This window comes from Dendrobates tinctorius, unplaced genomic scaffold (genome assembly GCF_039654945.1).
Source record: "Dendrobates tinctorius isolate UK_male_01 unplaced genomic scaffold, ASM3965494v1 ptg000060l, whole genome shotgun sequence".
NCBI classification, from domain to species: domain Eukaryota; kingdom Metazoa; phylum Chordata; class Amphibia; order Anura; family Dendrobatidae; genus Dendrobates; species Dendrobates tinctorius.
The window spans coordinates 43,621,558-43,646,847 of record NW_027361728.1 but is presented as its reverse complement, the minus strand read 5'-3'; the positions used below and the strand labels follow the sequence as shown (position 1 = coordinate 43,646,847).

The window sequence follows — 25,290 nt, the reverse complement described above, 5'->3', positions numbered from 1 at the left end:
TAGAATACTCTAATATTATAAAAGTACCAATCTATCTCAGGCAACTGTTCCCAGGCATGACTGCAATCTCAGCAATTCATATACTTAAAGAAACCTGTTCCGCACAGCTCACTTCTGCTTTGGAAAGTGAGTGAAGTGATAACTATTAAGTTGAATCCTCACATACCTGCATGGATACGTTCATGACCGCAAAGTGTCATGCAAGTCTTTTAATAGAAAAGGTGCGCAGTACCTGCCAGGTGTGCACATGTCTCAGCAGGTATGTCAGCTGAGCTAGGGATGATAACCATGATGATGATGTTTGTGTGCAGGTTGTGCAGCAGGAAAATAATCCATGGATGTCCCAGCTCAAAAGAACTAGCAACTAGAGCTCTACATCAGCACATAAAGCGGCATCACCTGCTCCTGTCAGAAAAGCAAGCAGACCAGCAATTTGAGGAAGACTCAAGCTTTCCTTCTATCCCTTCTCCTTGTGCTCATCTTTCTGCTAGCAAGGCCATATTCTCAAATAGTCTGCTTCATAATCACCTATTGCTTGTCACACTCTGACTACTGATCATCCATTTCCTCCTTCACACCACCTGGTGTCCATACTTGATTGTGTGGCCAGGAAACAAGCTTATACTCCCCGTCATACGCTGATGACTTCTCAGTTGGACTTTAGGTCTGGTTCCACAGTCAGGCAATGCTTATTGCTTATGCGTTTCCTCCTACACCTCCTTTGCATCCTTCTCCATTAATATGACCCCCAACAGAATCAGGGCAGAATGTTTAATCCACTCTCTGTCCTCAGTCTTTTTATTCTTGTAAGCTTACAGACTAACCATCATTTTAATTTTTATTTCATAAAACAATAGTACACATGAAAATAAGCAACTTTGTAATATATTTTATGAGAAGAATCTGCTTCTTTCTCTGTCAAAATTGGTCATTATCCAAAGTCTTACTTTGAAGGTAAAATTTGTATTTGGTGAAGACAGACTTTCCCATTACTGAGATAGGAGATGGCAGCAGCTATGAATACAATTCTATTCTAGACATAGAGCTTCTCCTTCCTCTTCCTTCTAACTAGATCGAATCTTAGCAGGAGCAACTGCCATCTTCTCTCACCCCAGTGGTAATTTAGCTACAGGTGTGGAGACGATTTTGACTTCATGGATGTTTTACAGAAACAAACAGCAATAGATATTTCTGAGTGAAAATTGCAAATCTGCCATTGTAAATGACCCTGATCAAAAGTTCACATACCCTGGAGATTTTGGCCTGATAACATGCACAGAAGTTTACACAAATAAGTTTGAATGGCTACTAAAGGTAACATCCTCATCTGTGACCTGTTAGCTTTTATGCACATACACTGATTACAAGCAGAGTGAGTTTCTGGGAACCAGACAGACTCGTGCATCTTTCATCCAGCCATTGACATTTCTGGATTGTGAGTCATGGGGAAAGCAAAAGAATTGTCAACCGATCTACGGGAAAAGGTAGTTGAACTGCAGAAAACAGGAAAGGGATACAATAAGATATCCAAGGAATTGATAATACCAGTCAGCAGCGTTCAAACAGTGATTTACAAATGGAAAATCGGGGGTTGTGTAAAAACAAAACCACGTTCAGGTAGACCAACAAAAATTTCATCCACAACTGCCAGGAAAATTGTCCGGGATGCAAACTTGCGGTGTGGCAGATGCACAATAAGGAGGCACTTAAAGAAAAATGGGCGGCATGGTCGAGTCGCCAGAAGAAAGCCATTACTGCGCAAATGCCATAAAGTAACTTGCCTACAATACGCAAAACAGCACAGAGACAGAGAAAGACAGAGAAACAGCACATAATCATCAACATTAACACAAATAAACACTTGAAATAGACCACTCTGTTCGTAATGACTTTATATAATACTAGCTGAAGAGCCCGGCGCTGCCCGGGCATAGTAACTAACTGTGGTTAGTTGTAGCAAATTACAATTATCCTCCATCCCATAGTCCCGTGCCCATATACCCATCACACATCCTCCATCCCATAGTCCCATGCCCATATACCCATCACACATCCTCCATCCCATAGTCCCATGCCCATACACCCATCATACATATTCGCCATCCCATAGTCGTGTGCCCATATACCCATCATACATATCCGCCATCCCATAGGCCCGTGCCCATATACCCATCATACATATCCTCCATCCCATAGTCCAGTGCCCATATACCCATCACACATCCTCCATCCCATAGTCCCATGCCCATATACCCATCATACATATCCTCCATCCCATAGTCCCGTGCCCATATACCCATCATACATATCCGCCATCTCATAGTCCCGTGCCCATATACCCGTCATACATATCCTCCATCCCATAGTCCAATGCCCATATACCCATCACGCATCCTCCATGCCATAGTCCCGTGCCCATATACATATCTGCCATCCCATAGTCCGTGCCCATATACCTGTCAAACATATCCTCCATCCCATAGTCAAGTGCCCATATACCCATCACACATCCTCCATCCCATAGTCCCGTGCCCATATACATATCCGCCATCCCATAGTCCTGTGCCCATATACCCATCATACATATCCTCCATCCCATAGTCCAGTGCCCATATACCCATCACACATCCTCCATCCCATAGTCCCGTGCCCATATACCCGTCATACATATCCTCCATCCCATAGTTCCGTGCCCATATACCCGTCATACATATCCTCCATCCCATAGTCCAGTGCCCATATACCCATCATACATATCCTCCATCCTATAGTCCAGTGCCCATATACCCATCATACATATCCTCATCCCATAGTCCAGTGCCCATATACCCATCACACATCCTCCATCCCATAGTCAACCATTGTGACATCATAATGAGCGGCGGCAGGGCTTGCGACCTATGATGACATCAGCGTCGCCATGGCAACCGTTGTGACATCATAATGAGGGGCGGGGCTTGATACGCACACACTGCTTCCCCAGTATGCAAATAGGGGCATTATGACATCACAATGAGGGGCGGGGCTTGACACGCACACACTTTTTCCCCCAGTATGTAGATAGGGGCAAAATTGTTTGGTGAATTGGAACGCGCGGGGTTAAAATTTCGCCTCACAACATAGCTTAGGATGCTCTCGGGGTCCAGACGTGTGACTGTGCCAAATTTTGTGGCTGTAACTGCGACGGTGCGGATGCCTATCCCGGACATACACACACACATACACACACATACACACATACATACACACTTTGAGCTTTATATATTAGATTTATTTATAAAGCACCATTGGTTTCATTTCTTTCCCTTTCCCTATATCCTTGTTATTCATGTTTCCCTACCCCTATCCCTTTCTCTTTTGTACCCCTTTTCCCTCCTCTTTAAAACGTTTTAAAATTAATACAAAATATTGGAAAAGAAAAAGTATTTTAAAATCTGAAATGTTGTCCTACGGAAATGTATGTTCAGTAAATGCACTCAATACTTGGTCGGGGCTTCTTTTGCATCAATATGGTGTGGCATGGAGGCGATCAGCCTGTGGCACTGCTGGGGTGTTATGGAAAGATAAAAGAAAAAAGTAGCACACACCAGCATAACTGCCATATGGGGGAAATATCATAATATAAGCAATATAGCAAAAAATTGCCCCATAATACTCACAGTACTGTGGACTGTAAAGAGACCAATTGTCAAACTGACATAGGGGGAGGGGGAAGATAAACAACTTCCTGATGACAATAAAGGTCAAAATGTAAAATTGCTTTATTGGACACAGGGCAAGGAACAATACAGATTTAAAATAATAGCTGATAGCTTGTCACAAATAGGTCAAACACACTATGGTCCACACATGCTGCTTCAATGTATCCCATGAAGGGAGGACAAGAAAGTGAGACCAACATTCAATATAATATATAGAGGCATGGCCTACTCAATTTAACAGTGGTAACACATAAATACACTGCAAATGACCATGTAATAAACAGTAAATACGTCCTACATTACCTAATATGTGCTTGTGCACGCAGACAAGTGGAAAGACTCGGTGCCCGGCTGTTTATTACATGGTCATTTGCAGTGTATTTATGTGTTACCACTGTTAAATTGAGTAGGCCATGCCTCTATATATTATATTGAATGTTGGTGTGGTCCCTCAATCTTTGCTTTCATCAAAGAATGGTCCCTTTGCAGCAATTACAGCATTGCAGACCTTTATCATTCTAGCAGTTGATTTGCTGAGGTAAGCCCCTCCCACAAGTTAGTTTGGCTTGATGGGCACTTTTTGCGTACCATACAGGCCAGCTGCTCCTACAACAGCTCAATGGGGTTGAGATCTGGTGACTGCATTGGCCACTCCATTACAGATAGAATACCAGCTGCCTGCTTCTTCCCTACATAGTTCTTGCATAATTTGGAGGTGTGCTTTGGGTCATCCTGTTATAGGATGAAATTGGCTCCAATCAAGTGCTGTCCACAGGGTATGGCATGGCATTGCAAAATGGAGTTAATAGTCTTCCTTATGCAAAATCCCTTTTACCTTGTACAAATCTCCCACTTTACCAGCACCAAAGAAACCCCAGATCATCACATTACCTCCACCATGCTTGACAGATGGCGTCAGGCACTCTTCCAGCATCTTTTCAGTTGTTCTGCATGTCACAAATGTTCTTCAATGTGATCCAAACACCTCAAACTTGGATTTGTCTGTCCTTAACACTTTTTTCAATCTTCCTCTGTCCAATGTCTGTGTTCTTTTGCCCATATTAATTTTTTCCTTCTATTAGAGAGTCTGAGATATGGCTTTTTGTTTGCCACTCTGCCCTGAAGGTCAGCATCCCGGAGCCGCCTCTTCACTATAGACGTTGACACTGGCGTTTTGTGTGTACTATTTAATGAAGCTGCCAGTTGAGGACCTGTGAGGCGTCGATTTTTCAAACTTCAGACTCTAATGTACTTGTCTTGTTGCTCAGTTGTGCAGCAGGGCCTCCCATGTCTCTTTCTACTCTGGTTAGAGCCTGTTTGTGCTCTCCTCTGAAGGGAGTAGTAAACACCGTTGTAGGAAATCTTCAGTTTCTTGGCAATTTCTTGCATGGAATAGCCTTCATTTCTAAGAACAAGAATAGACTGTCGAGTTTCACATGAAAGTTCTTTTTTTCTGGCCATTTTGAGAGTTTAGCAGAACCAACACATGTAATGCTCCAGATTCTCAACTAGCTCAAAGGAAGGTCAGGTTTATAGCTTCTCTAATCAGCCAAACTGTTTTCAGCTGTGCTAACATACTTGCACAAGGGTTTTCAAGGGTATTCTAACCATCCTTTAGCCTTCTTACACAGTTAGCAAACACAAAGTACCATAAGAACACTGGTCTAAGGGGTAAGGTTTCTCCTTGTGGAGAGTGACATGCCAGCTCTGGCTTGTCAAGGTAAGGAGGCTTATTTGCCATGCAATGCTCCTCTGGGAAAATAATATGCAAATTGCCTCTTTAGAGAAAAAGAGGACTTGAACTCTATAGTGCCACCTGTGCCACATGGTGTTTCGAGCTATTGGCTCTCGTCAGTGCAAAGTATGAGAACTGATTTGGCTAGGTGAGAGGCTCTGGACTGAGAGTTCAAGTCCTCTTTTTCTCTGGAGAGGCAATTTGCACATTATTTTCCCAGAGGAGCATTGCACGGCGAATAAGCTTCCTTACCTTCACAAGCCAGAGCTGGCATGTCACTCTCCACAAGGAACGCGCCTGAAAATTGAGATTCTGATTTGGCTTTTATCCTAAGGCCTCTTTCACACTTCCATTTTTGACAATCAGTCAAGATCCGCCAATTTTGAAAAAAAACGGATCCGCCATTTTTCTTTGCGGATCCGTTTTTTTCCCCATTGACTTTCATTATTGGAGGATCCTGACTGATTGTCGTCCGTTGCATCCGTTTTTTTGAGGATCTCTCTCTCTCTCTCTCTCTCCTTCCTGGCCAGCGGTTCCTTTAAATTTCCTCACTTTCAGGATCCGTCTAAATACGGATCCTGTACCATCCGTTCACTTCAATTGACAACGGATCCTCTTGTCTGCCTTTTTGGCGGATTTTAACTGATGCAAATAACTGAAGGGTGAAAGAGGCCTAAGTCATATTGCAAGACTCGTTAAAGGGTGGATTGTGAATTGTAGGATCGCTACTACCAACAGGTGGCGCTATAGAGTTCAAGTCCTCTTTTTCTCTGAAGAGGCAATTTGCACATAAGAACACTGGAGTGATGGTTGTTGGAAATGGGCCTCTATACACCTATGAAGATATTGCATTACAAACCAGACGTTTGCAGCTAGAATAGTCATTTACCACATTAACAATGTATAGAGTGTATATCTGAATCATTTAATGCTAGCTTCATTGGAAAAAACTGTGCTTTTCTTTAAAAAATAAAGACATTTCTAAGTGACCCTAAACTTTTTGAATGATAGTGTACATTTTCACTTACCACTTGCTTTGCCAACCTCATGATAACCCTGTCCCAACTTTTGATATGTGTTGCTGCCATCATCATTTCTAAATGAGTTAGACATTTATCCATTTCATTTATCCATCACCTTCTGATCTGTGTTTTATGTTATGTTGTATATATATATATATATATATATATATATATATATATATATAAAATGATGAGAGAGGCCTGTAATTGACATCATAGGTAGACCACAACTATGAGAGTCAAAATGAGAAAACAAACCCTGAAAATCACCTTGTCTAATTTGGCAAAATTTATTGTGCAAATTATGGAATTGTGGAAAATAAGTATTTGGTCACCTAACATGCAAGATTTCTGGCTCTCACAGACCTATAACTTGTTCTTTAAGAGGCTCATCTGTCCTCCACTCATTACCTGTAGTAATGGCACCTGTTTGAACTTGTTATCAGTGTAAAAGACACCTGTCCACAATCTCAAGCAGTCACACTCCAAACTCCACCATGGTGAAGACCAAAGAGCTGTCGAAGGACACTAGAAATAAAATTTTAGCCCTACACCAGCCTGGGAAGACTGAATTTGCAATAGGCAAGCACCTTGGTGTGATGAAAACAACTGTGGGAGCAAAAATAAGAAAATGGAAGACATACAAGACCTCTGATAATCTCCCTCGATCTGGGGCTCCACATAAGATCTCACCCCGTGGGGTCAAAATGATCACAAAAATGGTGAGCAAAAATCCCAGAACCACATGGGGCACCTAGTAAATGACCTGTGTAGAACTGGGACCACCATAAAAAAGGCTACCATCAGTAACACACTACGCCTCCAGGGACTCAGATCCTGCAGTGCCAGACGTGTTCCCCTGCTTAAGCCAGTACATGTCCAGGCCCATCTGAAGTTTGCTAGAGAGCATTTGGATTATCCAGAAGAGTATTGTGAGAATGTCATATGGTCTGATGAAACCAAAGTAGAACTGTTTGGTAGAAACAAAACTCATCATGTTTGGAGGAGACAGAATGCTGAGTTGCATCCAAAGAACACCATACCTACTGTGAAGCATGGTGGTGGCAACATCATGCTTTGGGGCTGTTTCTCTGCAAAGGGACCAGGACGATCCATATACATGAAAGAATGAATGGAGCCATTTGAGTGCAAACCTCCTTCCATCATCAAGGGCATTGAAGATGAAACGTGGATGGGTCTTTCAGCATGATAATGATCCCAAGCACACTGCCAGGGCAACAAGGGAGTGGCTTCATAAGAAGCATATGAAGGTTCTGGAGTGGCCTAGCTAGTCTCCAGATCTCAATCCCACAGAAATTCTTTGAAGGGATTTGAAAGTCTGTGTTGCCCAGTGACAGGCCCAAAGCATCAGTGCTCTAGAGGAGACCTGCATGGAGGAATGGGCCAAAATACCACCAACAGTGTGTGCCAACCTTGTGAAGGCTTACAGAAAACGTTTGACCTCTGTCATTGCCAACAAATGATATATAACAAAATATTGAGGTGAACTTTTGTTACTGACCAAATACTTATTTTTCACCATAATTTGCAAAATAAATCTTGCCAAGACAAGGTGATTTTCTGGATTTGTTTTCTCATTTTCTCATTTTGACTCTCATAGTTGTGGTCTACCTATGAAGACAATTAGAGTCCTCTCTCATCTTTTTAAGTGGGAGAACTTGCACAATTGGTGGCTGACTAAAAACTTTTTCCTCACTGTATGCACCACAGAGCATGCAATGCTGTATGAATAAATAATTCAAGCAAGGATAATTTTATATTACTTTTTGTGTGTGTTATATACCAAAGAAATGTACCACATATCACATAATACTGTACTGTATGGATGAGGAATTGAATCCAGAAACATTTTTCAAAGCTTTTTTGGAATAATAGACAAGATAGTAATATACCCCAGACCACATAATACTTTAAGGGTAAGTAATTTAACCCAGAACATTTTTAAACACTTTTTTGGAGTGTTAGGCACCACAGTAATGTACCCCAGACCAAGGAATACTGTATGAGTGAGTAATTTAACCCAGTAAAATTTTTTAATGCTTTTTTGGAGTGTTAGATATCACAAAAAATGTATTCCAGAGCACGAAATACTCTATAATAATAATCTTTATTTATATAGCGCCAACATATTCTGCAGCGCTTTACAGTTTAATATTTTCAAACACAACAGTCACAAATAACAACATTAACAATACAATAATTAAAGCAAAATAAGATGAAAATAAGACGACCCTGCTCTTGTGAGCTTACAATCTATTAGGAGGTGGGGGGATACAAAGTACAGGTGTGTATTTATAATGATGGCCCACACACAATTACACACAAAATTATTTTGATTAGGGATAAGGGAGTAATTTAATCCAGAAAAAAGTCACCAGTTTTTTCAAGTGTTATATATCACCAAAATGTACCACAAAGCAAGTAATACTCGATGGATCACACAATATATTCAATTTTTTCACACAAAGCTATATATTTTTCAAGGGACTGCAAAACCCTAATCCCTGTCTACAGACTGTATTCTGCCACTGTCCCGGCAACTCTCCCTCCCTTGATTAAATGCAGAATGTATGTGATATAAACAGCAAAACAAATGATTAACCCTTAGAAGGGCTCTTAATATGATGATTCAGTTTCAGCACCAGCATCAACACTGCAGGACTCTGATTCACTATATTGTGTACACACAGGTCTGGAAAAGCACTCTCGTCCTCCAATGTGAAGTGTCACAGAGCTGTGCAATGGGGTCAGTGTGCTAAGCCTGGCGGTGCATGTTCTTTTGTAATCGCAGATGATGTCACACGGCCAGCCAATCACAGTAATGCCACTGGCTCTGTGACATGCCACAAATATGCGGGATGGGGATTTGAGTTTGAAATCGAGCACCGCCCAATGCTTCCCGAGTAACAAGCACATCCAAGCAACCAGATATTTGAGTGATAACCGAGTATCACCTAGCACGTTCAATCATCCTTAGTGGTAAGTTGTACATATCCTTTTGGCCACACCAAGAATGCACCAAATACATCAATTCGCAAATTTGATTAAACTTCAGTTTCTGCAGAAATTAAGCATGTGCACATGATTGTAATAATCAGATAAGTGCCTCCGTTGTTTTGGTGGGTTGCATTTGTCCCTATGTTATTCTTTGGGTGGTGCACGTGTCTGAATTTTCCTCTAATGAACTCAACGACATCCCAGTGCAATCCAATTTTCACAAACACACTGAATGGAGAAGATCAACATCCGAGAAAATTGGATTACACTCTGATTAACCACTTTCTGATGTCGGACTGTCAGGAACACCGCACTGTACTTGCTCACTGAGCAAGTGCGCGTGTCCTGAGTGTCAGGATCCTGTCAGCGCCGGCGTGCAGCCTTCACTGAGCAGGGACTCACCCACACTGTAGGAGTACCGGGGTCAGGTACAGCCAGAAAGTACCGATGCACAGGACCTGTGGATGCTGAAGTTTAGCAAGCAGACACGGGACCTACGGTCATGTGACTGCAAGGGGGCAGGGCTTAGCGTCCTGCTTAGTGAGATGGAAAGACACTATACAGAATTACTCAGAGTCAGGCAAAACGGGGTTCATACACAGAGAAAGCCGTAACGTACCAAGGATGAGACAGAGCGGATAGTCAGGGCCAAGCAGCAGTCAAAACCAAACAGACATAGAAGGTACCAAGCAGAATCCAAAGCAATATCCAGAGAACAGACCGAGTCATACACAGATTATCAAGCAACCAGAACACAGCAAAAACACACTCAGGGGTCACCACACTATGCCAAGGGCAAGAGTATAACTGACAGGGATGGGAGCGTCCTGAGGCTATAAGAAGCCTCTCCCAGAACCAGGGAGAGGCCACAATCATAGCCCCAGGTGTGCAGGTAAGCCTGCACCGGGATCACAACCTTTAACCCCAGAAATGCCAGTCATCAGCACTGTTTCCAGACATTAACCCCACGTGTGCGAGTCAAACCCACACTGAGATCATGACACGGACCTAATGATCCGTCCATGTGACCTGCGCCAATTTGACCATGGACGGATCATTATGTCATCTCCCGCGATCGCCGCCGGGTGTCTGATTTTGACAGCTGACACCCGGCACTAAGTGCCAGGAGCAGTAACAAGACCGCAGCATTCTGGAAGCCGGCACAGGGCTGACAGCCGGCCCATTGGATCGGAGACCCCACGGCGTGATGCGGGGTCCCAATCGTTGCTATGGTGACCCAATGTCGTCATGATGACATCCGGGTCACCAGAGCTACAGTATAAAACTTGTTAATCATGTGCAGTGCATGATCAGCAAGTCTCTGTCAGCGCAGCGTTGACAGCTTCTATGGCATTCAGATGCTGCTTCATCTGCATGCTATAGAAGCGATCAGCCTGCAAAAGAATTATTGTCCCATAGTGGGACAAAGTAAAAAAGTTAGAAAAAAGTTAAACATTTTTTAAATAATTGTAAAAATATTAAAAAAATAATAAAAAACCAATATATATTCAATCACTAAATAAATATTTGAATGAAAAAAAATCTAAGCAATAAAAGTACACACATATTTGATATTGACGCGTCTGCAATGACCTGACCGATAAAACTATCCCACTAGTTAACCCCTTTAGTAAACATCATAAAAAAGGCAAAAAACAATGCTTTATCATCCTACCGCCGAACAAAAAGTGGAATAACATGCTATCAAAAAGATATATATAAATAAATGTCATCTTGTCCCACAAAAAACAAGCAGCCATATAGCTCCATCACCGGAAAAATAAAAAGATATAGCTCTGAGAATATAGCGGCGCAAAAATTATTATTTTTTTATATAAAATAGTTTTTATTGTATAAAACATCAAAATATAAAAAAATAATATAAATGATGAATCTCTGACGCAAAGAATAAAACTGCCTTATCAATTTTACCACACGTCATAACCCCCCCCCCAAAAAAAAAAGAAATTAATGAATTGCTGGTTTTTGTTCATTCTGCCTCCCAAAACTTGGAATAGAAAGCGATCAAAAAAAGTCATGTGCCCGAAAATTGTACTAATAAAAATGTCAACTCGTCCTGCAAAAAACCTCACATGACTGTGGGCCAAAGTATGGAAAAATTATAGCTCTCAAAATGTGGTGAATGTGATGCAAAAACTATTTTTTGCAGCAAAAAGCGTCTTTTAGTGTGTGACAGCAGCCAAACATAAAAACCCATTATAAGGCATTTTTCACATGTACTGATATTTTCAGTACTGGAGATGTCTGTGCTTGTAATATGTGTGACACACGTGTGGCAACAGTGTGCCGCATCAGTACCACATAGACTGGCACCAGGGAAGAAGCATTACAGTAAAGACGGGGTCACACTAACCGACACAAAATACAGTCCGTATTTTACATGCATAATACGGATGAATGACCCCTAAATAGTGCTCCGTATGTAATCCCTAAGCAAGGTGTGGTCGCGTATTTTGCGCATGTACATATCCGTATGTAATCCGTATGGCATCCGTATGGCGAGATTTTCTCGCAGGCTTGCAAAATGGACATTTAACGGTTGTGAGGCCTGCTAAGTATTTAAGTCATTAGCCTACAGCCTATTGATTAGCTCTGGAACAGGTGGCTGCCTCCATTCTGTCCATTTGTGACCTTGCCTTGACTAGGTGTGTTGGTGTTGTATCTGCAACATGGCAGACAGTCTGAGTTTCAACACAACTGAGCAGGTTCTCTTCAATTGGCTTTTGTCACGCTGCTTTGGTCACCCATACCCAGTGATAGTGGATCCGCGGAGGAGGAGACGCATGTGGGTCCATCCACTTTTGAGGCAACGAGTCACAAGAGGTCATTTTCACTGCCTCTATTCTTCTCTGTGGAATCATCCGGAAAATTTTTCCAATACTGTCGCATGAGCCTTGCAACATTTGATCTCCTCTTGGACACAGTGCGCCCTGGGATCACCTTTCAGGACACAAGGATGCGCAAAGCTATATCTGCAGAGGAGCGACATCTACTCACATTACAGTATGTACTACACAACCACATTCTCTATGTTCATAATGTGTTACCCATAGTATGTTTTTGTTTTTGGACTAATTTTTTGGCCCTCATCTTATTCCAGATATATTTAAACTTACAGACCAGAATGTTATGTGTAATATTTACTGAATATCACGTAGTCATTGTGCGAGCAAAAATATGTGTGCTAGTAGATATGAAACAATAAAAAGTTTGGTATGTATGTACCTGGTGTTTGGTTTATTTTTGCATTCTAAAATGTTCCATTTCGGTTGTTCTTCATCTTCCTGTCTACTGGCCTGTCTTATGCCGCCCTCCACCATGAGTTTCTCATTGGAAGATCTACCATTTCTGGCATAGTCAGGTCGACATGTAGTGAAATATGGTCAAGACAACATCAACTCATCATGCCCGAGCCCAGGATGGAAGACTGGTTGAGGATATCAAGGGACTTTGAGGAGGAATGCCAGTTTCCTAATTGTATTGGGGCCCTTGATGGCAAACATATCCGGGTGCGTAAGCCGCCGAACTCTGGCTCCCAATTCTTCAATTATAAGCAATACTTTTCTGTTGTATTGTTGGCTCTGGCCGACCCTCAATACAAGTTTATAATTGTTGACATTGGGGCCTATGGAAGGACAGGAGACTCTAGAGTCTTCAATACTTCCATTATGGGTCGGCGGTTAGGCACCAACCAGTTGGATCTAACCCCACCACGCCAGCTACCAGGCTCCACTCAAGAATCAGTCCCTTATGTCCTTGTGGCAGATGAGGCGTTTCAGTTAACGCGCAATTTCATGAGGTCATATCCCTGGCGCAACCTGGACCACTGGCGCAGAATTTTTAACTTGCGCTTATCGCGTGCTCGTCGACTGGTGGAGTGTTCCTTTGGCATTCTTTGTGCCAAATGGAGGGTCCTACAGTCTGCCATTCAGCTGAGTGAACAAAATGTTAGAGAAGTTATAAAAGCATGTGTCGTTCTTCATAACTTCACCAGGATACAAGATTGTTCCTCCTCTGCTGGTGTTGTGCGTGGGTCGGACAATGTGCGTAGGGCGAGACCACATATCAACCCTCAATGTAGACCGCTCTCTGGGCTCAAAGTGCGTGATATTTTCACAAATGACTTTATGTCACCAGAGGGGGAAACTTCTTGGCAAGAGCATGCTGTGTCTATGTTATAAATTTTTTATTTCTGTCTGTGTAAATATATATATTTCAAGGCCTTATGATTCTCTGACTGTTTAATTGCCTTGGTAAGCGTATAATATGCTGACACCTTTTTTTATAATTGAGACAGAGACATAAAATGTAGTAGACAAATGTTTACTTTTGCCTTATTTTTTTTGTTTTGAAAAACATATTATTGCCATATGATAAATGTGGCAATGGCCCAAAGTGGCCTTTTTGCAGATGTGCAAATATGGAAACAAAACATTTTTAGAAAAACAAAAATACAACAAAACCATTATGCAAGACCAAAATGGCTACATTACAAATTTTGGTAGGTCGGGGGAGGAGAAGGCGGAAGATCAGCCTGTGTTTGCTGCTGGCTACTTTGCCCAACATGGCCATCGCCCTGTGTGGGGAATACTGTTGCCCATGATGTGGGTAGTATAGTGCCTCCTGGGATTGTGGTGGGTACTGGGCTGACTGAAATTGTATAGGGGCCTCTTGTTGGGGCCCGTGGCTCATACCCACCAAAATAGCCATGTCGTCCCCAACCAGGTTGGGACCAGCCCCAACACTGGGTGGGAACAAGTGGCCATATTGGTGAGGTTGGCTAGAGGCAGATATATGTGGCTGCTGTGGCAAAGGTTGGGTAGCGGAGGAAGGGGGTGAGGTGTAGGCACACGTATTTGAGGAACCTCAGAGCCTGCTTGAGCAAGCATGTGTGTGGGGTGTCTAAGGCGCATCAGATTCCTTGGGGAAAACTGCCACCTCTCCAGATATTCAAATAACTCATATGGGGTATTGGGTGTGTGCTTGCATCAAGCAGGATCTGAAAACATCCTCGAATACGTAGCCTCACCTCACAGGAAAGGGCCCGAAGATAACGGGCCAGGCTGCATGAGTACACCTCCTCGCCATCATCATTATTGACTCTAGCCAGATAGTTCAGTACCCCTGTGTCAACATTGGTACGGGTATCTTGGGCAGGGTTCTGGCGCCTTCTTCTTCCTCGCCGGGATGGTCCAGGAGGCTGTGGGGAGCCCTGGATATGGGCAGTTGGGCTGCTGCTGATGTTGCACTGCTCCTCCTATATGGCGGATGGTGCAGCAGATGGTCCTGCTTGTGGATGTGGTGCTGGTGGTGGGGTTTGTGGTGCAGGCACTGGGTTTTCCGGAGAGGAATCTTCACCCATGCTTCTTTGAGGGGGAGAAGATGGGCCAGCCACCTCTTCCGCTACAGCCCCAGGATCTATGATGGGCTCGGTATCTGAGCCAGTTTCTCTTTCCGTAAGGTTGAACTGAGTTCTGTTATGAAATAGAACAGAGCCTAAATTAAAAACATTTTTTTTGGCCCTGTAAAGTATCTGTGTAATGTGATGTGAGGTATCTACTTACGGTCTCAGATCCAGAATTGGAGCGAGGAAGGAGAGGCGGTCATAATAGATATATTTCCTCTTTATGTGGCCCGCATCACCACTCCTGGCACGCTGCTGACGCTTCCGCCTGTATTGGTCGCGGATGCTGTGCCAGCGTCTCATCACATCTTCCACTGCAATGTGACAGGGAATATTCTAAATTTCACATATTTGCTAGTTCAAATTTGCTACAAGTAGCCTAGGCATGTGGCCTTCTAGGGTTTGCTTTCCCCCCAGGGTGGCATATATAATTGGGGCATCCAGCCCAGATACACAGGGTCACAATAGTTCAGGGATCAAGTAACTACATTTAATAACTTGGTTGGCTAGGAGGATGAGGAGCTTGTGGCCTGGGCCAAATTATGTCAGTGTAAAACAATGGATCACATAAAAATCTACACGCCTCATGAGGCAAAAAGGCCAAGCACAGGAAGGGGGGGGGCTCTGATTCTAAATGCCTTTTTTGATGTGAGGTGATTTTAAACACTTTTTGGGTTGTACTTACTCTTTTGCTGCTGCTCCTCATGTGGCCGATCACCAAAATCGTGGAACATCTGGTGACATATGCGCCTCCATGACGCCTCCTTTCTTGCCCGGTTGGCATAATGGGCATCACGTTGGTCCCAGATTTCCGGACGCTCCTGCACTAATAAAATAAGCATCTCCACATTGTGGAAATATGGTGCTATGATGCTGCATGACTCCGTGGAGGCATACTTCCTGGATGTCTGGAGCGCTTTTTGAGCTAATTAGCATGTCTAAGCTTCCTGATGATGGATTGGCCCATTTCCTGTCACCTGCCAAAAGACCTGCATATTTCTCGCAAGTCACAAATGTGGTCCATGTATAATGCGTATTTTTTGCGCACCCATAGACTTGCATTGGCGTACTACGGGCGTAGTACGCTGACAATCGCAGCATGCTGCGATTGGCACAGACCGTAGAATATGGACGAGAAATATACGGCTGTTGGGAGCTGACCCATAGAGAATCATTTGTCCGTGTGTAATGCGTGGTTTTAATGCCTCTCACTCGTCCGTATTTCACTCTAGTGTGACCCCGGCCTAAGCGCTGTTCCCTGGCGCCGGGTGCTGAACACGGATCTCCTCATTCTTCCATGCTCTGCCGGCAATCGGTGCGAGCAAGGTAGAATGATGAGAATTATATTTAAGTAATAAAAGAGACAGTAGCGGCGGTTGATGGGACTATTACTCCCAGCAGCCTACCCCTGCTGCTGCTAATAACAGTGACAGCAGAAGCGGCTGATGGGGTATTCATCAGCCGCCACCTGCGTTATAAATAAATAATTTTTTTAAAAAGCGGCGTGGTTTCCCCTGTATTTTCTATAACCAGCTAGGCAAAACTCACAGCTGGGGGCTGCAACTCTCAGCTGTCAGCTTCCTCAAGGTTGGTTATCAAGAATAGAGAGGTCCCCACGCTGTTTTTTTTATTATTTAAATAATGGATGGCTGGTTATAGAAAATACAGGGGAACCCATGCCATTTTTTTGTTAATTTATTTATTTATTTACAGCACAGGAGCCGGCTGATGAATACTCCACCCGCAGCTCCTGCTGTTACTGTTACTAGCAGCAGCAGGGGTAGGCTGATGGGAGTAATAGTCCCTTCAGCGACCGTCTGCTGTCTCTTTTATTACTTAAATCGAACTCTCATCGTCCTCCCCTGCTCGCGCCGATTGCCGGCAGAGCAGGGGAGAATGATGAGAGCCGTGTTCAGTACCCAGCGCTGGGGAACAGCGCTTACTGTAGCGCTTATTCCCTAGCGCAGATGCATGTCACATGAATGATATCCATGTGTGTTATACGTATGCACGTGTGTGGGACGTTTTATAGCCCATGCTGACATTAAAAAATGGACATGTCACTGTGTTTTGCCCACGGACACACTGTCCATGGAAAGACACTGACATGTGCACAGACCCATTCAATTGAATAGGCATATAGCGCTCCGTTCCTCCAGTGTATCTCCGCATGGCTAAGTAGCACTGTACATATGTACATATGGGGTATTGCCACGTTCAGTAGAAATTGTGGGACAAATTTTGTTTCCATTTTTACCAACTTCTTGTGTGAAAATGTAAAATCTTTGGCTAAAACAAAATTTTGATTTCAGAAATGTAGTTATTTTGTCTTCACTGCCCAATGGAATAAAATTCTGTGACTCACCCATGGTGTCAATATGATCAGTGCACCCCTAGATGAATTCATTGAAAGGTTTAGTTCATAAAATGGTGTCACTTATGGGGGTTCTGCTATTTTGGCACCTCATGGGCTCTCCCAGTTGGTCACGGCACCTGCAAACCATAAGGGTATGTGCACACGTTGCGGATTCTGCTGCGGATCCACAGCGGATTTGGCCCTGCGGCTCCGCAGCAGTTTCTGCTGCGTTGTACAGTACCTTTATTTTCTATGGAAAATTCAATTCCGCAGCATGTCACTTCTTTGTGCGGAATCCGCAGCGGTTTTACACCGGCTCCATTGTTCAGGTGTCAAACCGCAGGGGAAAACCGCAGGCTAATCTGCAATTAAAATGCAGGTCTTTTTACCTGCAGATTTACCTGTGGATTTTGCAAAATCCGCGTGGAAAAATCCGCAGCACAATCCGCAACGTGTGCACACACCCTAACAGTAAAATCTGGCGCTCCTTCCCTTCCGAGCTTTATCATGCGCCCAAACAGTGGTTTACCCCCACAAGTGGGGTATCAGCGTACTCAGGACAAATTGCACAACTTTTGGGGTCCAATTTCTCCTGTTACTCTTGGTAAAATAAAAAAAATTGAATCTGAAGTAAATTTTTTGTGAAAAAAAGTTAAATGTTTATTTTTTTTAAACATTCCCAAAATTCCTGTGAGGCACCTGAAGGGTTAATAAACTTCTTGAATGTAGTTTTGAGCACCTTCAGGGGTGCAGTTTTTAGAATGGTGTCACTTTTGAGTATTTTCTATCAAATAGACCCCTCAAAGTGACTTTAAATGTGATGTGGTCCCTAAAAAAAGGTGTAAAAATGAGAAATCTCTATTTAACTTTTAACCCTTATAACTTCCTAAAAAAAAAAATTGGTTCCAAAATTGTGCTGATGTAAAGTAAACATGTGGGAAATGTTACTTATTAAGTATTTTATTTGACATATCTCTGTGATTTAAGGACATGAAAATTTAAAGTTGGAAAGTTGCGAAATTTTCCCCAAATCTCCATTTTTTTCACAAATAAACGCAAGTCATATCAAAGAAATTTTACCACTATCATGAAGTACAATATGTCACGAGAAAACATTGTCAGAATCACCAGGATCCATGGAAGCGTTCCAGAGTTATTACCTCATAAAGGACAGTGGTCAGAATTGTAAAAATTGGTCCAGTCATTAACTTGCAAACCACCCTCGGGAGTAAAGGGGTTAACATAATCGGACCGACTTTCTCAGATGTGGACAAAATGGTCATCTGCACCTGCCCTAAAGGTGCAAATTAAGAGTTATATCCTCTAAAATGATACGTGCTTAGCTTATTCTGTCAGAATTTGCTGTCAGACTACCCTTAAAGGTAGTATTTATGTGTGGATGCAATCATAACATACATAAAATTCTCTGGCTGCAAAAATTAACACATACTTTTATTGAGCAGATACATGTAAGTGCTCAGTTTGCTGGAGTTCACTGTGAAAAATCTAATATATAAAGCTCAAAGTGTGTATGTATGTATGTATGTATGTGTGTATGTATGTGTGTATGTATGTGTGTGTATGTCCGGGATAGGCATCCGCACCGTCGCAGCTACAGCCACAAAATTTGGCACAGTCACATGTCTGGACCTCAAGAGCATCCTAAGCTATGTTGTGAGGCGAAATTTTAACCCCGTGCGTTCCAATTCACCAAACAATTTTGCCCCTATCTACATACTGGGGAAACAGTGTGTGCGTGTCAAGCCCCGCCCCTCATTATGATGTCACAATGGTTGCCATGGCGACGATGATGTCATCATTGGTTGCAAGCCCCGCCGCTCATTATGATTTCATAATGGTTGACTATGGGATGGAGGATGTGTCATGGGTATATGGGCACTGGACTGTGGGATGGAGGATATGTATGATGGGTATATGGGCACGGGACTATGGGATGGAGGATGTGTGATGGGTTTATGGGCACTGGACTATGGGATGGAGGATATGTATCACGGGTATATGGGCACGGGACTATGGGATGGAGGATGTGTGATGGGCATATGGGCACTGGACTATGGGATGGAGGATATGTATGACGGGTATATGGGCATGGGACTATGGGATGGCGAATATGTATGATAGGTATATGGGCATGGGACTATGGGATGGAGGATGTGTGATGGGTATATGGGCACTCGACTATGGGATGGAGGATATGTATGATGGGTATATGGGCACGGGCCTATGGGATGGAGGATGTGTGATGGGTATATGGGCATGGGCCTATGGGATGGAGGATATGTATGATGGGTATATGGGCACAGGCCTATGGGATGGTGGATATGTATGATGGGTATATGGGCACTGGACTGTGGGATGGAGGATATGTATGATGGGTATATGGGCACGGGACTATGGGATGGAGGATGTGTGATGGGTATATGGGCACTGGACTATGGGATGGAGGATATGTATGACGGGTATATGGGCACGGGACTATGGGATGGAGGATGTGTGATGGGCATATGGGCACTGGACTATGGGATGGAGGATATGTATGACGGGCATATGGGCATGGGACTATGGGATGGCGGATATGTATGATGGGTATATGGGCACAGGACTATGGGATGGCGAATATGTATGATAGGTATATGGGCATGGGACTATGGGATGGAGGATGTGTGATGGGTATATGGGCACTCGACTATGGGATGGAGGATATGTATGATGGGTATATGGGCACGGGCCTATGGGATGAAGGATGTGTGAAGGGTATATGGGCATGGGCCTATGGGAAGGTGGATATGTATGATGGGTATATGGGCACGGGACTATGGGATGGAGGATATATAATTTGTTATAACTAACCACAGTTAGTTACTATGCCCGGGCAGCGCCGGGCTCTTCAGCTAGTCATTCATAAAGATACAGCATTGTTATAAAGAGCAGCATTTACATACAGCTCTGGCAAAAATTCAGAGACCACTTCTAAATGTTCAGTGTGTCTGAATTTTCTGTTTATAGATATATTTTTGAGTAAAATGTAAATTGTTCTTTTAGTCTACAAAGTTCTGACAACATGTCTCTGAATTTCCACGCAATATATATTTTTTTTCTGAAAAGGAGAAATATCAAAATTAAAAAAAACAGTGCTTTCAGACCTCAAATAATGCAAAGAAAACAAGTTCATAATAATTTAGAAACAACAATATTTTGTGGAATAACCATGATTTTTAAAAACAGCTTTCATGCGTCTTGGCATGCTTGCCACCAGTCTTTCACACTGCTTCTGGTGCAAAAATGTAAGCAGTTCTTGTTTGCTGGCTTGTGACTATCCATCTTCCTCTTGATTACAATCCAGAGGTTTTCAATGGGGTTTAGGTCTGGAGAATGGACTGTCCATGACAGGGTTTTGATGTGGTGGTCTCTTAATTTTTGCCAGAGCTTTATAATTATTATCAATTATGCATTGCTTATATAGCTCCATCGTGTTGTGCAGCACTTTACATACTTCATCAATGTCCCCATTGTGGCTCACAATTTACATTTCTTATCAGTAAGTCTTTGAGTGTGGGAGGAAACTAGAGCACCAGGGGGAAACCCATGCAAACACAGGGAGGACATACAAATGCCATAAAGATGTTGTCCTTGGAGGGATTTGAACCCAGGACCCCAGCGCTGCTTATCTATGTTGCCAACCCCTGAGCCACCGTGCTGCCCTAAAGTTCTCAAATATACTTTCTAGCAAATGTGACGAGTGGGTATAAGCCGTAGCTGTTAGTGCATAATACAAGTAATATACTTAACTGAATAATATATTTAAATGAGTAAAATATAGTTAGGTGTCTATCACATCTTCCCACACATGATGTGTCCCCCTTCTGCCCTGTGTGCCTGGTGCTCCTAGCTGTAGGCAGCACTACAATATTAGTGCTGAATGTAAGAGTTTGCTGGCGCATGATTTACAGATCTGGTCATTTCAGTTAAACCCACAAACACAACATTGATGGTGAAAGATGAAAAATTTACAAAGATAAGACCTATATTTCTGCAGCACTTTTTTAACCATTTGTCTACCTAAATTGACATCATCTGTTTTTGTATATGATCCTGAATATTACTGTCCCATCTTCATGACCATTCACCACAACCTGCTTTCGCATGCCATTAGTTAACACTTCATTTCGGACTTTGCCTATAGTGCTTGGGTTTTGCAGCAGAAAATACATAATATATTTAGGACTTACCCTTTGCTTCTGTCGTCCTGGTAGTTCTGAATATTGATTACACTCTTTCCAGAAGTCATTTTGCCAACTGTATATGCAGACCAGATGTTCCGACATTGATCTCTTTTCATATCTCAGGTTTTCCCATAAAGAAATATGTTCTTCTCTGACTTAACAGACTCAACATGTCCAAAAGGGATTCTTTGTGTCATCTAACAACATGTCCTGCGGCCTTTCTGCAAGGTGTATACAGTAAACAGATGTGCAGTAGTTGTCGTATTTCACCATCACTGTGGTGTTCAGATCACATACAGATCAATGCTGGAGCTGACGGCCTGACTGTAAAACAATTATCAAAATAAAGTGATTCATAAGAGAACAGGTTGTGTGATGCCACAAGATAAGAGTGCAATATGGCCCTCAGCCAGCTTCTGATGTCCCCTTCTGTACTAAGTTCCTAGAAGACAGCGCCTCGAAACACATATTCTAGATGTATCTGGATGTGATTGCCATGAGAATTCACATAAACAGCAATGTGACAATCACAACTGAAAGTCAAGTGTTCATGAGAAGTAGAAATGGGGAATAACAAAACGATGAGCAAAGTACTGGTAGTTCAACTGTAACATCCATCATCTATCTATTATCTATCTGTCTGTCTGTCTATCCATCTATCTATCCATCTAAAATAAAAAGATTGATGCAGCACCAGCAATAGACAAATAATAGGGTGCAAAGCCTCCCAGGTGCGACCAGTCCTCCAATATATACAAAAAATAGAGGCAGCATTCCAAAATAGAAAAATACAAAAATATTGAAAGGCCCATAGCGAATTGCGACATTTCAGTGAGATTGAAGTCTGAGCAATGTAGGCTATAATTATGGACTGCCGCACAGGCGCAGTAGTGTACTATGAATATGCCACTCTAAACATTGCGCGGACAAGTGGCGCTATAGAGTTCTTAAGTTCTGTTCTAGTGATGAGCGAGTATACTTGTTGCTCGGGTTTTCCTGAGCATGCTCGGGTGTCCTCCGAGTATTTTGGCGTGCTCGGAGATTTAGTTTTTGTCGATGCAGCTGCATGATTTGCGGCTGCTAGACAGCCTGAATACATGTGGGGATTACCTAACAAACAAGCCACCCCCACATGTATTCAGGCTGTCCAGCAGCCACAACTTATGCAGCTATGTTGACACAAACTAAATCTCCGAGCACGCCAAAATACTCAGAGGACACCCGAGCATGCTCGGGGAAAACCTGAGCAATGAGTATACTCGCTCATCACTATTCTCTTCCTCTCTGAAGAGGTTATTTGTGTGAATGAGGTCCTGTGAAAGAGAGGATGAGGGGAAAAGAGATGGAGAGCGCTATCTAAGTGTAGTAGATGAGCCAATTCTGTTTGGTGAGAAAAGTACAACTTCAAACTTGCTCACCTGGTGTGGTTGTGCAGGGAGGCAAAACACTGGGACAAGTTTGCAAACAAGGGTGATCCTTCCACCAATATGCCACCTGTCTGTAATAACATGGAGATGATTTTACTCTCCCAGAAAAAATTTTTCTCCACGTGATATTGCAAATAAAGAAGTTTCAAGGCGCTTCCTTCAGAGGATCCTTAACCCAATTTTGAGTAAGAGGGTTATGTAGCCAAAGAAATAAGTATCTCTGATGTTGAATCCGATGATATTTTATTAGCTAGGTAAAATGCAAAATTTTATAAAAGAAAAAACAATGCGTTTCAGCCATGTAGGCCTTCATCATATACCTGATGAAGGCCTACACGACTGAAACACGTTGTTTTTTTAGAACAAAAAATGTTTTAATGTTTTTTTTTGTCTTTTATAAAAATTTTGCATTATAGGTATCCAATAAAAATTGGGTTAAGGATCCTTTGAAGGAAGCACCCTGAAACTTCTTTATTTGAGGTTATTTGTATATTAATTTTCCCAGAGGAGCAAGCTTTATTACAGTACCTTGGCGTGCCAGAGTCGGTATGTCACTCTCCACAAGAAGAAACGTTACCCCTTAACCTCAGTCCAGAGCCTCTCACCTAGCCAAATCAGATCTCATACTTTGCACTGACAAGGGGCAATATCTTGAAACACCATGTCTGCAAATTGACATTGTGATTTGGCTTTTATCCTAAGTCATAAAGAAAGACTCATTAAAAGATCAATAGTGACTTGTGGGATTCCTGCTTCCAACAAGTGGCACTATAGAGTTCAAGTGACAGTCCTCTTTCTCTCCGAAGAGGCAATTTGCATATTAAATTTCCCAGAGGAGCATTGCATGGTAAATAAGCCTCCTTATCTTGACAAGCCAGAGTGTCATGATCCCAGTTCAGTGTTTTGAGCTGCACGTCAGGGGTTAATGTCTGGAGCTCAGTGCAGGTTTTGACCTGCACACCTGGGGCTAATGATTGTGGCCTCTCTTTGGTTCTGGGAGAGCTTCTTAAGCCCCTGGGAAGCTGCAATCCCTGTCAGTTATACTTTTGCCTTTGGCCAAGTGTGGTGACCTCTGTGCCTGTGCCTGTTCGATGTTATAGCTTGATTATATGGTTCTGACCCGGTTCTGTTCCGCGTTGTGAGTTTGCCTGTTGATTCTGTACTGCGCTTCCCTCTCCGTGTTTGACTCATTGCCTGTGATCTGACTACTCTCTGCTTGCCCCTCTTGTACCTTGCAGCTATCTCTGTGTATGACTCATTGGCTATGTCCTGACTATCCTCCCTGTCTATGCCCCTTGTTAACTTTGTCTCGCAGTTACACTATTAGGAGTTCTCTTGCAGCTCCTAGCTCTCTGGAGTTTAGGCCACGCCCCCAGCAGTCACACGCTTCAGGTCCTGCTGCTCTGAAGTACGCATCTACTCGGCTGCTGTCCTCTCCACAGGTATCTTTGAGCACAGTTCGCTTTACTCAGGACACACGCACTGGCTCAGTGAGCAAGTTCAGTGCGGTGTTCCTGACACAGAGCTGGTATGTCACTCTCCATGTAGAGAAACGTTACCCCTTAGACCTCAGTCCAGAGCCTCTCACCTAGCCAAATCAGTTCTCATACTTTGCACTGACGAGGGCCAATAGCCCGAAACACCATGTTTGCAAGTTGAGATTCTGATTTGGCTTTTATCCTAAGTCATATAGCAAGATTTGTTAAAAAGTTGATAGTGACTTGTAGGATTGCTGCTTCCAACATGTGGCACTATAGGGTTCAAGTGTTCTTCTTCTCTTACTTTGGCATGCCAGAGCTGGTATGTCACTCTCCATGTGGAGAAACGTTACCCCTTAGACCTCAGTAATAGAAGCAGCGATCGTGAAATGTACCACATGTCTGCTACATCCAAAGCATCCCTTATCATTATAAGATATTAAAAATGGTCTAACATTTATTTTACCTCTCTCGAATAATTATTGGATAGTATTTTTATTTCCCATGTAAAATGAATACCTCTGTTTTTCAACATTAATACTAAACAGGCTCTGCAAATATAGCATTTTGTCTGTGTCGACAGGGAGGGAACTGAGAGATCTTTATTGGGATCCATGACCAAAAATGACAAATGATGTAAATGATGGGACTGTATTTACGTGGTACTCTTACCTAAGTCGTAAACCCTGTGTGTCCATTTATTCCAAAAAAACTGCACCTACAATGTGTTGTACGGTCATAAAATTCGATTGTGCTCACGTCAGCTGGGACAGTATTAATAATGGATGTACAGTATATCTTTTCTCTCCCTGCCTCCTATTCCTACCATGCACAGATGGCGGTACAGAATGCCTGAATAGACTGAAGAGGAATTCATTGATAAG

The 25,290-nt window shown here is 42.9% G+C and overlaps 1 protein-coding gene across 2 annotated transcripts in view; it reads right to left on the bottom strand.

Annotated features, from left to right (window-relative positions):
* LOC141092602 (transient receptor potential cation channel subfamily V member 6-like) overlaps positions 1 to 21,618 on the bottom strand; it is a 98,723-nt gene extending 77,105 nt beyond the window's left edge. For both annotated transcript variants that reach the window (XM_073578930.1, XM_073578931.1), the window contains exon 1: positions 21,508 to 21,618. In XM_073578930.1, coding sequence (XP_073435031.1) covers positions 21,508 to 21,617 — 110 coding nt within the window. In that variant the 5' untranslated portion in view covers position 21,618. The remainder of the gene's footprint in view (positions 1 to 21,507) is intronic.
* Positions 21,619 to 25,290: the final 3,672 nt, after the last annotated feature.